Genomic DNA, 16,556 nt, shown 5'->3' with positions numbered 1-16,556 from the left:
TCATCAGATCCCAGCAATCAGCGGTAAGTACAACCCAGCCGTTTATATCAATGATGGACCAACACAATTCATACATACAGTGTGAGTGTGTGTGTGTGTGTGTGAAAGAGATCAGTGTGCATACAGTACAATGCAATTCATTCACTCAGCAGCACAGCCTGACCCAATCTCTACAAAGTGCTTGCAAAGCAATCATATGTGTGTGTGAACCTGCTCAGTTAAACCTGATTGATGCTCTCACACACACCAGTGGCTTTCTGACCTTCAAACCACCTCCAGTCGCTGTCCCCCCCCTCTCTGCTCTTCAGATGGTATGACCCTTTTCAATCCCTATCTGAGAACAGTCTGACTGGGACAGTTCACCTCCAGAGGAGGGGTGTTCACCAACGCTTATGAAGCTCTCTAATTGGGCTGCATAGGAGAACCAGAATGAAGGAGAAAAAAGATAAAGAGCGGCAAGTGTTGTGGAATATGATTGTAAGACAAAGGGAAGATAAGAGGTTTTCAGAAGCACAGTTCAGTTATTCATGCAGTTACTTGTTTTTTGGGAGAAGGGCGATGAATGAAAGGGGAAAAAAGCGATGAGAAAAGACAGGACGGAGGGAGAGATGAAGGCATGTAGGATGTCTAACACAGAGACCAGCTGCTCTACTGTCACACTTAATAACCCTCACTCTTATTTCCTCTCTTCTTATGCCTCTCTTGCTCTCATGATGTGCTGATGCTGTCAGTGTGAAAGCATGTTTCAAAAGAAGTGTGTGCACAGTATGTCATAGAGTTGCTTGTTGTGGTTATTTTGAGATAAACTGGTGTGTATGTGTTGTATGAGAGATTGTGTGCATTAAAGGGATTGTTCAGCCAAAAATGACAGTTGTGACATTGTTTGCTCACCCTCGTGTTGTTCCAAACTGTATGACTGACTTTCTTCTGTGGAACACTTGAGGAGAATTTTTTGAAAATGAATTGCCTTGTCTTTTTCCATGTAATTACAATGAAAACTGTAGAAAGTCTGTAGCTTTCAAGCTTCAAAAAGGACACAAATACATCATGAAAGTAGATCACGTGGCTCATGAAAAAAAGAGAGAGATGGGAGGAAAAATTATATTTCAATCCTTCCTTAAACATTGCCCTGTGAAACTTGGCATTCACTTGCAAAATGTTTGTGGTGAGAATAATACGGTGTGAGGAAAAAACGCAAAGGTTTCAAGGGCAAATATGGAGTATCTCAGGGGAACACAATCATTCTGCGAGGGAATGCAATACTTTCGTGAGGGAACACAACAGATTTGCAATAGAATGCAGATATTTTGCAAGTAAACGTAAAGTTCTAAGGGGAACGCAGTTGTTTTGGTGAGAGATCGCAAATGTTTTTGCAAGTCAATTCAGCATTTCTTGGTAGAACACATCAGTTCTTTTAGAGAATGCAGTAGTTTTGCAAGCGAACGCAAATGTTTCACAAGTGAACGTACAGTAAAGTTTCTCATGGGAACACAATCATTGCAAGTTTATTTGTATAGTGCTTTTCACGATGCCAATCATTGCAAAGCAGCTTTACAGAAAATATTGTTTCTACATTACATTTAGGAGTAGGTTATTAGTGACCACCTGACCGCCAGAGCTCATATTTTTTCCATTACAATGTCGACTTATGAGCACTGAAATTTTTCAGTTTTTCTGAAGCACACAAGACATAAAGACCACTTTTAAAGTATAGTGATTTTGTGTGCTTCTTTAAGCTTGAAAGCTCCAGTCTCCATTCATTTTAGTTGCATGAAAAATAAAGACCAGCACAGTCTTCAGAATTTCTTTCTTTTTTTTTTTGGACATAACAAATAAACAAATAACTTAAATTAAAATAACCTTTAAAAATTATAAACAAAACACAACCCCTCCCCAAATTTAGAAATTTATAAAAAAATAAAAATGCTTAATCTGGTGTTGCTCTTCTTCATGCAGATGAAGCTTTTGCAGGATTTGACCCTCCGATTTCCACCGAGCAATGAAAAACAGCTGGATTTGAGGACATCTGAAAACATCTGTCACATGCACGAAGGGCAAACCAGATGAGTCTTACCCACACACATCCCGCCTACAGCTTGTCTGTCTCAGTAGACATAATTTTTGGAAAGTCACATAGCAGATTAGATTTAGATTTCAAACACACTCATTGCTTTGACTTCCAAAGGAAACACATGTACTGTAGAAACTAGGGGTATCAATACAAACCTTCTTAAATTTAGTAAACCTTAAACGGATAGTTCACCCAAAAATGAGAATTCTGTCATCTTTAACTTAACCTCATGTTATATGCCATCAAGCTTAAAAAGGGATACAACATCACCATAAAAGAAATCCTATACACTAAAGGTTATTGTATAACTTCAAGAAGATACTTTTCTGGCACTTGTCTATCTTTTTTTGAGGCTTTAAAGGTCTCAGGCTTCAGTTCCCCATTTATTGTGCATGCATGGAAAAGAGTGACACGCTTTTGTGTTCAACAGATGAAGTCAAACACTATGGAAGGACATGAGAGTGAGTAAATGCTCATTTTTGAGTGACCTATATCCCTTACATTGTTTAATTCTTGGAATGTCAGATGAAAAGAACATTTTATGTGAAAAACACAGCAAAAACAAAGTACTGGCCATGTATGCATTCTAGAGTTAAAGACGTATTAACAGAAACACGCATACATGCGTCATCCTGCTATGCTTGACATTTCAGTGTCTCTGCTCAGACCACATGTACTATCTGCCTTGTGACATTTAAACCTCTTTCAGATGGAAGGAGAGAGGTTGAAAGGGCAATATTTTCCACTGTTCTGAGTTTTTCGTATTTTCGGGCTTTCCACTCCATTTCCTAAAAAGCATATCTCGACCTGAGCTGTCTTTCTCTCTCTCACTCATTCTCTATGTAACTGCCATTCACCATTGCACTTTTCTCTTTCTACTTTAATCATACTCCTTTCACACAGGCATCAATGCATGTTTGATTGACATATTCTACTACAGCTTTATGATTGGTGCATTTGCAGGAAGGAAGCTTCCTGTTGCTAAATTGCCATGGCGACATGCCGACTTAACTCCCTCCAAAGTGCCTTGAAGTAACTTTAACTGAATTGCACACCAGTTTTATCAGACCAAAATACAGTAAAAACTTTTGTTAGCTTTGGACAAGGCTTGGAAATAATTCACAATCCAGTTTTTTTTTTATTATAATTAATGCATTAGTTTTTTTTATTAATATTTACATTATTTTATTATAATTGACACATATTTGGCCGTTAAATTGAATGTTAATTTTTTATTAAATGTTATTTATTTTCATTTTTTTAATAACTTATATTAATTAATATCAATATTTATTTTTATATATAGTATAAAAACAAGTGTTTTTATAATTAAAACCTCATTTTTATAATTAAAACATCACTTAAAATAATGAAGACTTTCATGTTATAAAATGTCAGTCTATTGGAAAGTAACTTTTTTATTTATTTCCCAAAGCCAGTTTTAGTGCATTTGGAGATTGTGTGAATGTATCAAGAGATGGGAACCTACATGAGCAACCTTCACTATGTCTGGTGTGCAATGGCCTTTATTTAAAGCATTGATTTCAAATATTGTCCTGTTACAACACACAAACAGCTCATTCCAAATATTTCCCTTCCTTTCTGACCTTCAAGAGATCTTCAAACTTTTTATTTGATCTTTTTCTTTCTGGAGTATCTGCTCCTCTTGAGATTCTACCTTTTCTAAAACGACCTTTCAGCGCTAACATGCTATTTGCAGAAGGTCACGCTGTAATAATCGTAGTAATTAGGAGAAATACAAAGGGCTTTAATAGCCTTGAGATCCTGCCACGGCAAAACATCACAGTGAAGAATTATTAACATCTTAACATCATTTAATTTGATGAGATTTAATTTTTTTTGGCAATAGCTTAGAAAGGTATGAGCACTTCTGAAGTCACATGATGTCTTAGCTATTGTCTTATTTTCTAGTAAAAATATCTGAAAAGCCTTAAAACAAGATAAATGTACTTGAAAAGTAAAACCTTATAAGATATTAAGACTTGTTTTCAGAGAAAGTGTCTTTAATATAAGTGTATACAGGAAAAGGCCAGCCAGAGCAGCAAGACAAAATACATTCATATTAAACATTTTTGCTCTGAAAATAAGTCTTCATATCCTATGCAATATTGCTTCTTAAATGCAGTTATCTTGTTTTGAATATTTTTAGATATTTTGAATAAGACGACAAATATAACTGTTAGAAATAGTAGTTTTGCAGTGAGTTTCCACAACAGACCATCCTGCCTACAAAGAGATCCTGATTACTGGTTCTGTAGCTTCAGGCTTAGTGCAGAAATCACCTCTGATCTGTGGCAACATCAAAAGAGTTCAGATCAGTGAGCATTACAGCAGGCCTCAGATCAATTTAACACTGTTATGAAGACGTGTCAGTGATGAAACGAATGCTCTGTCCTGCTGTGGCTTCAGAATATCAGGTTAATGTCCTGCTGCTTGTCTGCTGTGTTTAGACCAATCTGAGTCTGAAGTGTGTGTGTGTGTGTGTGTGTGTGTGTGTGTGTGTGTGTGTGTGTGTGTGTGTGTGTGTGTGTGTGTGTGGTGCCCACAGCTGCTAGGGTCAGCGGAAGGGCGCTGGAAGCGGTTGGTAAGATGGGTGTGATCAAACTTCCACTTCATTACACTTTACACACACGATGCAGCCACCGTAAATGTCTGGTCAGTCACACTGGTGCAGATTCTCAAGGGCAAAAGTTAAAAATATTAAATCTATATCTGACATACATACATACACATATCTATATATATATATATATATATATATTTATTATAATACAAAAATATATATATATATATATACATATATATATATATATATACACACACACACACACACACGGTTTTGTCCAAAAGATTGGAATATTTTTTTTTTATCAAAAATACAGTAAAAGCAGTAATATTGTAACATATTCCAATTTAAAATAATGTTTTTTTTTTTTATTATTATTGTAAAATATTAATTATTCCTATGATGGCAAAGTTTCAGCAACTTTTCATCAAATGCTACTGTAAAGACATTTATAATAATGCAAATAAATGCTGATTAATTGTTTGATTGTGTGTATACAGCTGCAATCAAAATTATTCAAACACCTTAATGAAAAATGGAAAAATGGTTGCACACATTCATGTACAATAACTACATTTTTGTAGTGTGTGTGTGTGTGTGTATGTGTTTGCTATAATACTGTATGACTTTCACAGATGTATAGTATTATAGTATTAAATATATAATAACACAGATTTACATTTTTAAATGTAAAAAGAATTTAAATAATTTTGTAATATTAATTTTTTATTTGTCTTTTTCTTTCTTTCTTTCTTTCTTTCTTTCTTTCTTTCTCTTTCTTTCTTTCTTTCTTTTTGATTTATTTCTTTTTTATTTTTTATATCATAATTTAGTGTTTTATGACCTTGAACTGGTCACATCTTTTTCTTTAAATAGCCTTTTATTCTGCGATTACAGTAACAACACTGATAAAAATATATTCACAGACATATGGACATTCACGTCATCCTCAACGCACACACATTTTGATGTGATGGTTGTGTTTTTCATGGGTGGTCTGTCATACAACCCGCCTTGACCCCACACACACAAACACACACACACACTGACACACACTGTCTGCCAAGAACATGATTGGCACATATGGCACAGAGTCTTTTTTTCTTACACGCACACAAACAACGCAATGTCTCATCATCAAATGCAAACAGTGTGACAACTCATGCTGTTGCACTCATTAGCTGCACATATGAAGCATTTTGCACTCAGCCAGACCCGTAAGATCTGCATCTTTAGAAATGCAGCAAAAACATGCTTATATCAGCAGTAAAAACGTCTGTGTAAGAAATGTGTCTCTCCAGAGCAGGTGAAAGAAACAGAAGAGTTTTTGCCTGAAGGCGATTCCAGAGGCGTTTAACTGCTCGGCCAGACAGTAAAGATGAGCTGTAATATTTACTGTAAGATGAACACGAACATCTCTCCACCTGTCACAAGCAAGCTGTCAATCACACACACGGTTGAAGTGTGTAGTTGAAAATGAAGTCAATTTGCTGTGGTTTTGTATTTGTCTTCCAAGCTAACTAGAAAGAAAAATGGTGGAAAATGTTTTGAGATGTGTATTTATTATATAGATATGTATTTATTTAATTTCCCATGGTATAAAAAATAAAGATTTAAATTAAACTGTAAAATCATTACTTTAAGAAGTTCACTTTTATCTGATCTGCTCGCCTCTACCTGATAACATTTTTTGCCAGCGTAAAAATATTGCCAGATTGAATAAAATCAATAAAACTGATTAATGATGTAGATCAGTGCTTCCCAAAACTGTCCTGGAGGCCCCCCTGCCCTGCACCTTTTGTAGGTCACCCTTATCTAACACACCCTATTCCACTCATCAGCTCGTTAGTAGAGACTGCAAGAGCTAAATTGGGTGTGTCTTAGGGAGACATACAAAATGTGCAGGGCAGGGGGTCCTACAGGACAGGTTTGGGAAGCTCTGATGTAGATGTTTTTAAGACATATTTTTTTGGCACTTTTGCCTTTATCATGATAGGACAAATCAGAGCTGACAGGATGCAAAGTGAGAGAGAGTTGGGGGGGTGGGTGGATCAGGAAAGGTCCTCGATTTGGGACACAAGGCTATCGAGCTGACATTAAATACAATTGTTACTACGTTGGTACCCGCTGCTCACAAGGCTATCGAGCTGACATGAAGTACATTTGTAAGGTAGCTTCTAGAGCAGAGTTCCTCAATAGGTGGCCCGTGGGCTGAGAGAAAAATGTTTGGCCCGTGCTAATTTCAAATAGTGGCATGAAAATTCAAATGCAGCATCAGAAAGCGACATTAACTTACATATTGTCTACACCGGACACAAGTGCAATGCAACAAAATACAACAAAATACAACTTATTATAATCAGTGATGCTGTCTACACTGGATGCGAAGCAGTGTGGCGCAACAAATCCCCGACAGAAAACTGCTGACTCATTCTGTTTATGATGTGCTGACTGACACAACGTTCAAATGATTTGCAATGCTTTGTCGCTTCCAGTGTAAATACGATGTGACAGCAAAAACAGTTTTGACTCAGTCAGTCTAACTTATTTTCAAGATCTGAGGTAAAATATCTATTGTTGCTTTCACTTCTATGGCTATAAAGATCAAGCAAAATAATATTCAAACTCACATTAGACACATTCAATAAAGGACATAATCATTACCTGAGATTATCACTGTCATATTTTGTATGTTGTTCCTGCCACAACGTCACAGAAAATAAAAAGCATTTCTAAAATAGAATTCCGTGTCGCTTGTTGTCACGTGTCGCTGTCGCGGGTGGTTAGAACAAAAACTACATGGAAAAGATACTTTTTATAGCATCGCGTCATATCTGGTTGGGACACATGGCGTTACAGTTTGATCCCCCCAAAAAATCTAAGTAACATGACAGCTGTCAATCAATACATGGGAAAACAAAGTAACTAGTGTTACTTGTTTGAAAAAGTAACTCAAATATCTCCTTCTAAATTACAAAGTAATGCGTTACTTTACTAGTTACGAAAAAATGATAATTCATTAATAACTTGTAATTTTTAAGGGTAAAGGTTTGAGGGTAAAGTTGTTTTGTTTGGCTGCAAAACTTGCCACCATTATGCCAGGGTGTTTGTGGGTGATAATGACAATAAGCTGCATGATATTATTAATGCACAGCACAAACAATGTGGAAGGATGGAAGGATGTTGGTAGAGGGAGAGACAGTTCTCTCATTCAGTTCTCATTTTCCTCTCCAAACAACACTCTAATTCTCCTTTCATTCGACAGCCTATCACACCCACACCATTCCTCTCCCACACTCGTTCATCTTTCCTCTTGTCTCATTTGCTCTTTCTTTATTCCTCCCCTTAGGTCTTTTTCCTCCCCTCCCATCTCTCTCTTACTGTTTATTCATTCAATCTCTGTCTCATTCTCCTTCTATTTTTCTCTGCCAAGTTCCCTCACCTGGGTTTCTTGATTCCTGAAATCTCATTTTCCTCTCTTTGGAAAGTGCTTCTCAAACTTTTTCAGGTGGTGGACTCCTTCAACAAAGACTTCAGACCACTTTGCACTCCAAAAAATTGGGGACACCACCAACTACATCACGAATTACCAACAGTTCACCAACAAAATTGCCCTCAACTTTTTTTTAAACCCTCTGGTGCTCCTTATTTGGGAGTCACACTTGTGGTCTTCACTGTCAAACATGACTGGACTCCTAAAATGTAACTTTTTCCCCCCAGTAATATCAATGTAACATTTTTGTTTAATAATATTTTTTCTTCTGTATTTTAAGATAATTTCATGGTACTAATTAATATTTATACAATAATTATGATACATTTTTCCCATTGAAAATAATACTAACAAATGTAAATATTTTCTATTACTTCTCAATTATTGCATTATTTCATGTTAAAATAGAGACAATGCCGTTAAAATCCTTATAAATTCTCTAATTGTTTTTAGACATAAATACTTATTAAGTTATGGGTTTGGATATATATTTAGACATTTTCAAAGACAACTTTTTGTAAAGGTTTAGTTTTTTTTATGTTGATTTGAAGCATCAGTTTTTTTTAATTATTATTACTACAGTCCAACCTGAACACAGAGAAAGCTATAAAATTCTATAGAAATATAACAAAAATGAACAGAAATGATTTATCAGAGCTTAATCCTTCTGGGTCTGATCTGATTTTAAACTGTGGTTTCAGTTTTCTGACTCGTTATGGCTATATGGTTATAGTCATACCAATTTGAATGTGTATAATTGTGTATGTGTGTGTATTTGTCTGAGTGTGTGTATGTCTGTGTGTGAGTGGATGTGTCTGTTTTGTACTCTTGATGTTTGAGAGTATAACCCCTTTCTTGCTGTCCACTTTTTTACTGTATTGTAGTTGCTTTTATTTTACATACAGTGGGTACGGAAAGTATTCAGCCCCCCTTAAATTTGTCACTGTTATATTGCAGCCATTTGCTAAAATCATTTAAGTTCATTTTTTTTCCTCATTAATGTACACACAGCACCCCATATTGACAGAAAAACACAGAAATGTTGACATTTTTGCACATTTATTAAAAAAGAAAAACTGAAATATCACATGGTCCTAAGTATTCAGACCCTTTGCTCAGTATTTAGTAGAAGCACCCTTTTGATCTAATAGTGCCATGGGACTTTTTGGGAAAGATGCAACAAGTTTTTCACACCTGGATTTGGGGATCCTCTGCCATTCCTCCTTGGAGATCCTCTCCAGTTCTGTCAGGTTGGATGGTAAATGTTGGTGGACAGCCATTTTCAGGTTTCTCCAGAGATGCTCAATTGGGTTTAAGTCAGGGCTCTGGTGGGCCCATTCAAGAACAGTCACGGAGTTGTGTGAAGCCACTCCTTTGTTATTTTAGCTGTGTGCTTAGGGTCATTGTCTTGTTGGAAGGTGAACCTTCGGCCCAGTCTGAGGTCCTGAGCACTCTGGAGAAGGTTTTCGTCCAGGATATCTCTGTACTTGGCCGCATTCATCTTTCCCTCAATTGCAACCAGTCATCCTGTCCCTGCAGCTGAAAAACCACCCCCACAGCATGAATGCTGCCACCACCATGCTTCACTGTTGGGACTGTATTGGACAGGTGATGAGCAGTGCCTGGTTTTCTCCACACATTCCCACTTAGAATTAAGGCCAAAAAGTTCTATCTTGGTCTCATCAGACCAGAGAACCTTATTTTTAGCTCACCATCTTGGAGTCCTTAAGGTGTTTTTTTAGCAAACATCCATGCAGGGCGTTCATGTGTCTTGCACTGAGGAGAGGCTTCCGTCAGTCCACTCTGCCATAAAGCTCCGACTGGTGGAGGGCTGCAGTGATGGTTGACTTTCTACAACTTTCTCCCATCTCCCGACTGCATCTCTGGAGCTCAGCCACAGTGATCTTTGGGTTCTTCTTTGGAGGCCACTGTGCTCTTAGGAACCTTAAGTGCAGCAGACATTTTTTTGTAACCTTGGCCAGATCTGTGCCTTGCCACAATTCTGTCTCTGAGCTCTTCAGGCAGTTCCTTTGACCTCATGATTCTCATTTGCTCTGACATGCACTGTGAGCTGTAAGGTCTTATATAGACAGGTGTGTGGCTTTCCTAATCAAGTCCAATCAGTATAATCAAACACAGCTGGACTCAAATGAAGGTGTAAAACCATCTCAAGGATGATCAGAAGAATGGACAGCACCTGAGGTTAAATATATAAGTGTCACAGCAAAGGGTCTGAATGCTTAGGACCATGTGATATTTCAGTTTTTCTTTTTTAATAATTCTGCAAAAATGTCAACAATTCTGTGTTTTTCTATCAATATGGGGTGCTGTGTGTACATTAATGAGGAAAAAAATGAACTTGATGAAAAAAATGTTAGATTTCAGCAAATGGCTGCAATATAACAAAGAGTGAAAAATTCAAGGGGGTCTGAATACTTTCCGTACCCACTGTATTTGCTGTGTTACAGTCACACCAGTTCATAGGTGTGTATGTGTATAAATGTGTGTTTACACGTGTGTGTGTGTGTGTGTGTGTGTGTGTGTGTGTGTGAATGTGTGTGTGGCTTTTGCACTCTTGTTGTTTTAGAGTTTCACCCCATCATTGCTGTGTACTTTTTTTTTTTGGAATTGTGCCAGATTTGTACATTTACCATTCATTTTCTATGGTCGGCCATTTTTGACCGAAGACCACAAGTGTGACGTTTTTTGTTTTTTTTTACGTCCATTTAGCCTGCTCGAATCAAGCCCTCAATTTTTGTGTGTGTTCACATTCCAAATGCCATAAATGTCACCAAGTTTTGTACCATTCTGATGAAGCTTTTTAAAAAATTCAAAACAGAAGTGACCAAAGAGCACCACAGGGGTTAAATTACTTTTTTAATCTGAAAACAGCCTAATGTTGATACTTCATAACATTTTATATTTTGTTGTTATTTTTGTATTTTTTATTATTATTTTGTATTCTTATATTTATAATTTTATATAGTTTATTTTATTAATACATAATTTTATATATTTTTATTCAGATTTTTTCCTACTGTTTTATTTCACTGAAACCGCTATGCTAAGCTAATGAACTAAAATAAGACTTATCATGCATTTGTGTCAACAAACTTATTTCATATTAATCAATGCATCAAATTAATGTTTGTGCTTTGTTAAATTATTATTCTAATTATTTACATCTATTTTTTTTCTCCACATCCCTATTTAAAAGTTCATCATCATACTTCACCTTCGTCACCTCATTTCTATCTTCCTCCTTTCAAATCCATTCATCCATCCATTCCTCCTGACCACCTGTGTTGCCGTGGGTCTACCTGTCACGACTCTTCAGCTGTGTTTGTGTGTGTATATGCAGATGGATCGTTCTTAGACCCTTGTGACCCTAAGTGTATTCAAGCTGGTTTAATGAGCACTTAATTAGGTTCTTATTGAAGAGGTGGATTTAGAAGAGGAAGAAGATATAAGAATTACGAGCAGAAACACTGCCACAGTGGAAATTCTCACACTCCCAAGGAAAACTCACACCTGTGATGAAATGTGTGTGTGTGTGAGATGGAGAGATAAATGGGTCCCTAATTCTCAGACAGAAGGACAGTGTGTTCTTGATCAGCAGGTCTTGGCTGAAGTTTCTTAATTATGCCTTAATTAGCACAGTTGCCTCGTTAAGCCACTTCCTCTTCCTAGGCTGAGAGGGAGCAGCAGTAGGACCGCTCATATCCGCAAATGTAATTACTCCCTCATTCCAGTTCATTACCCTCACAGGGTCAAAAGGTGATGGCCTTTAAGCCTCACTGTGTTCAATAATGTTGTCGGCCGATGTGTATCTATGGAACATTTAATGGGTCGTTATCACACAAGAACTTTAGTTTTGACTGCAAAGTGAATGTTGATGTAATGAATGATGACATTGCTAAATAAATAATAATAATAATAATAAACTTAATTTTGAAGTTTACTCAAGCAAACCAAAGTCATCTTCAAGCTTTCAAGTGTACTGTAACTGTTGCAACTCTAGTGGCACCAAACAGGATTATAAAAATAAAAGTCATTGTCACGATTAAAAGGTGTTGCTGTTTGATTATCAGGGTGCTCTGGGGGAGATAAGCACTTTAGGTTCTATTACAGACAGTTCTCTCAGTCTTTACGATTTTTTTCACCCCTTTTCTCCAAGGTGAAAGTCTGATTGCATAAAAGTAAAAGTACACCTCTACTCAATCAAGACTAAATTTGAGGTACAATCCGTCCCCATAGCACAGTTCAGAATGAGACTTTACGCTTAAATACAACGAGGAAAATAAATTTATCAATGGGGTAAAAAAAAATTTAATTAAAATAAAGGGTGGGTTTCTTACCCTATCGACAGACATTTATATATATGTCACTGTGCCTCTCAATATATATATATATATTTATTGTATGTGCTGGAAAAAATACAATAATTCTGAATAAATTTCTTTTATAAATTTTGTACTGGAAAAAATACAATAATTCTGAAGATTTTTTTTTTCTAAATTTCTTTTTTTTTTGCATTTTTATTTATATACTATTACAGTATTTATTGAATCAGCTAATATTTTTGTTTTTTTATTTTAAATAAAAATATGTAATTTTGTAATTTGTATATTTTTATTAGGTTTAATTGTAATATTTATTTAATTAGGGTTTTTAAAAGTAATTTTATTTCTTCAGCTTGAATGCCAAGACATCGGACATCTAATATCTATATTTAATTTTTATTTTTTACCTTCAGCTTTATTTGAATTACAGAAAATATTTTTAGCTTTAGTAAGCAACAACATCACTGGTCAGGGGTTTTAATTGGTCAGTCAACCGGATAGTCCGTCCCCGAAAATGGCACCATTAGTTGAGCCAGTGATACCATGCAAGACTGCTCAAACAAACAGCAATGTTTTGAAAGTGCCACAGTATCAAAATCAACTACAGTTGAAGCTGTCACTGTATTAAACTGGGTTATAGAAAGTATTTGTAACATGCATATTTAAACAGTTATAAAATCTATACATCACATTTGTGAGCCAAAATCTCCAAGCCTCACATATTGGCAATTGAAATACAAATGCAAGCAACCTGTCAAGGCTCCTTTTTACCTCAACACTGAATGTTGGACGTTCATTATATTTGATTTGACATTCATTATATCCGTGAGTACCTGAGATTCAGCTCAGCAGAGACTCTGGGGCTCTGACTCACCGTTGTTGGTGCGCATTGACCTGCCAGAGATGCCATTGGATCCGATAGGGTGGTGGCCTCCTCCTCTGTCTACACCCCCGGGCTCGCCTGGCTGTTTTAGCAATTCCGTTAGGGCCCTAAAAAGAGACAGGTTTGTACACCATCAGTTTCTCAGTAGGGCACTTGGCATATAAGGGTGAGTAATACAAACCAGACATGAACCCAGGCCAGTGTTTTGCATTCAGTCCAAGTCACGTCTCACTAATTCAAGTCGTTTGTCCTCAAGTCTTAGATACCTGGCATAACGTGTCTTCAGGAAATGAATGAACTTGAAATTTCAGCGAATAGTTTGATTTTTAGTAAACTGTGCTCCTAAAGTGCTGAAGATCAATTTCTGGAAAGAATTAGGAATTTTCATAGCATTTTTAACCATTTTCTGTAAAAAAAAAAAAAAAAAATGTTTAAATTATACATTAAAGTGATTAAAAAATGCAAAGACTGCAAATTGAAATTGAAACAAACACTTTTCACAGTCAATTGAAATGAGAAAATCCTCATTTGCAAGCGATTACAGCTGATCACATTAGTGTAAGTGAACAGAATGGTTTCTAGTATTTCTGCAACACATTCACTATTAACACAGCAATTACCTGAATCAATACATTCTGTAAATGTAGGTCTACATGTTCAATTCCCGCCCGTCTCTGTAGTGCCTCAGTTCAAGTGGCACATGAACCGATCATCTTTTCATATTAACTTAAAACATGAAATTAACATGAATGAACATCAGAAGATTTCAACCATTGAAAGATATCAATACACTCCATTTTTCAAGTTTCAGTCCACTGAAGTTAATTTACTTTACTGCCTGACTTGTTTGTCGGACAAAATGGTGGATTCTGCATTATGATTGGTCAGATACAACGCAGCGCGTAAAAACACAGTATAAGTCATTATAATCCGTAATTTTGTTCCCACTTGAAGAAAAAGTGAAGGACGTGACATTCAGCCAAGTATGGTGACCCATACTCAGAATTCGTGCTCTGCATTTAACCCATCCGAAGTGCACACACACAGAGCAGTGAACACGCCACACACACTGTGAACACACACCGGAGTGGGCAGCCATTTTATTCTGCGGCGCCCGGGGAGCAGTTGGGGGTCGATGCTAGCTCAAGGGCACCTAAGTCATGGTATTGAAGGTGGAGAGAGAACTGTACATTCGCCCCCACCCACAATTGCCGGCCCAAGACTCGAACTCACAACCCTTCAATTGGGAGTCCGACTCTCTAACCATTAGGCCACGACTTCCCCAAGTCATTATAATCCATAAATCATTATAATCCGTAATTTTGTTCCCACTTGAATGCAACAAATGGCTCGTTTGTAATGGGTTTTATTGTTTTTGTCTCGTCGCTCTGGAGTTCTGACCAGGACACACATCACAGTATGTTAAGGGGCATAACATTTCCGTCACATGCTTGAGGCATTCGGCCAATCACAATGCACTGGATAGCTGGCCAATCAGAGCATACCTCGCTTTTCAGAACGATGAGCTTTCCAAAAAACGATACATTTCAGAAGGCGGGTCATAGAGGAGAAACAATAATGTACAGTATGTGGAAAATAATGTGTTTTTTTTTATCTTAAACCACATAAACAGATTTCATTACACCAAACACATAAAATAATGTTCTTTTTTGGCAACATCATATGACCCCTTTAAACAGAAATCATTCATATAGTAAAAGAACTTTAAAGATAGATGTCATTGTCACCAAACACCATATACTGGTTTGTTTGTTTATTTATAAATTAAATTTTTATTTTATTTACTTCTTTACACTTGTTTGTGCCTTTTGTATTCACATATTATTCTTAGCAATTATTCTGTATTTCAAATCAATTCTTTCTTTCATGTTATTCGGTCTACACTACACTTTCAAAGAATGTTGTCTCTGGCTCTGTCCCTCCCTTTGTTCACTAATCCCTGTTCTCACCTTCAGAATCTATCCAAAGCCCTCTCTGGGAGCTTCAGTGACCGTAACCTTCACAGATTGTCCAGTACTGAGCCATATCTGAACTCTCAAGACAGCTATAATGTCTAACTAACAACCAACCCTCTCAATTTATCCATCCCCTACTGGCAAGTGCTTCGGTGGTTGCATTAAAATTGTGTAGGTGCACAGAAAGTGCAAGTGTGACCTGATTCCAGTGCAATACAAAATAATTCTGCTCGGCTGCTCTTCAAGGTTCCGTTATTTCCCTTGTGACATCATTGTCTCAACATTCTCTATTCCACAGGCTGAAATTCAGGGCAGGATGGAATCTTGGGACATTTCTAAAGCAACAGTTGCCAGGATCGCTGGGCTAAGGCATACAAGAAGGGTCTGTCTCTTTCATGATAATGACCAGGAGAACGAGGCACTCGGCTCCGGCCAGCTCTCTGCTGTATGCTCGACTGATGTGCTGCCCTATGAATCATTTCTACTGTCTCCTCAAAGCCAGTACAGGCCACACAGGACGATGGCTGTCTACAAACTTCCTGTCCCTCCAGCGAGCCGTATCATATCCTGGTCTTTGGTGGACATGATAACATCTTATTTTACACTCAGACAATTGTGAATGTAAAGTATGTTAAAACAATCAGGTAATTTAAACAGTCTATATTATTACATAACTTTTTATAAAAGAAAGAGTAGTCATTTTAAAAAGCTTTTCACATTTAAACGTACTTATGTTTAAAACGTAATCTGACAGTTCAGTGAGACAAAATACATTCTTATTAAAAATACGTTTTTTCTAACAAAAATCTAAATGTTTCACGTGGTTTTGTTTCTTAAGTCAATTTATAATTTTTAGATATTTTGAGGTAAAGGTCATTGTGACTTTTTATCTCACAATTCAGACTTTTTTTTACTCAAAATTGCATGATAGAAACACAATGGCGAGTTATACAGTCATAACTGTGAGATATAAACTCGCAATTATCACTATTTAATCAGAACTGTGAGATAAAAACTTGCAATAAACTTGCAATTCTGAATTTGTATTTTTTTCCTCAGAACTGGACCTTATAACTCGCAACTGAGGGTTTATATCTTGCAATTCTGAGAAAAAAGTCAGAATTGTGAGATGAAAAGTCACAATTACCTTAATCAAAATAACAATCCAATTTATTTGTCAACTCAAATGTGCAGCCATATACT

General features: G+C 36.6%; 1 protein-coding gene across 2 annotated transcripts in view; it reads right to left on the bottom strand.

Annotated features, from left to right (window-relative positions):
- LOC109076672 (protein shisa-9) overlaps positions 1 to 16,556 on the bottom strand; it is a 69,131-nt gene that overhangs the window by 22,782 nt on the left and 29,793 nt on the right. For both annotated transcript variants that reach the window (XM_042720673.1, XM_042720672.1), the window contains exon 3: positions 13,369 to 13,484. In XM_042720673.1, coding sequence (XP_042576607.1) covers positions 13,369 to 13,484 — 116 coding nt within the window. The remainder of the gene's footprint in view (positions 1 to 13,368; positions 13,485 to 16,556) is intronic.

The sequence above is a fragment of the Cyprinus carpio genome, chromosome B3, assembly GCF_018340385.1.
Source record: "Cyprinus carpio isolate SPL01 chromosome B3, ASM1834038v1, whole genome shotgun sequence".
NCBI lineage: Eukaryota > Metazoa > Chordata > Actinopteri > Cypriniformes > Cyprinidae > Cyprinus > Cyprinus carpio.
The sequence above is the reverse complement of the archived record's forward strand: the minus strand, read 5'-3'. Positions and strand labels throughout refer to the sequence as shown.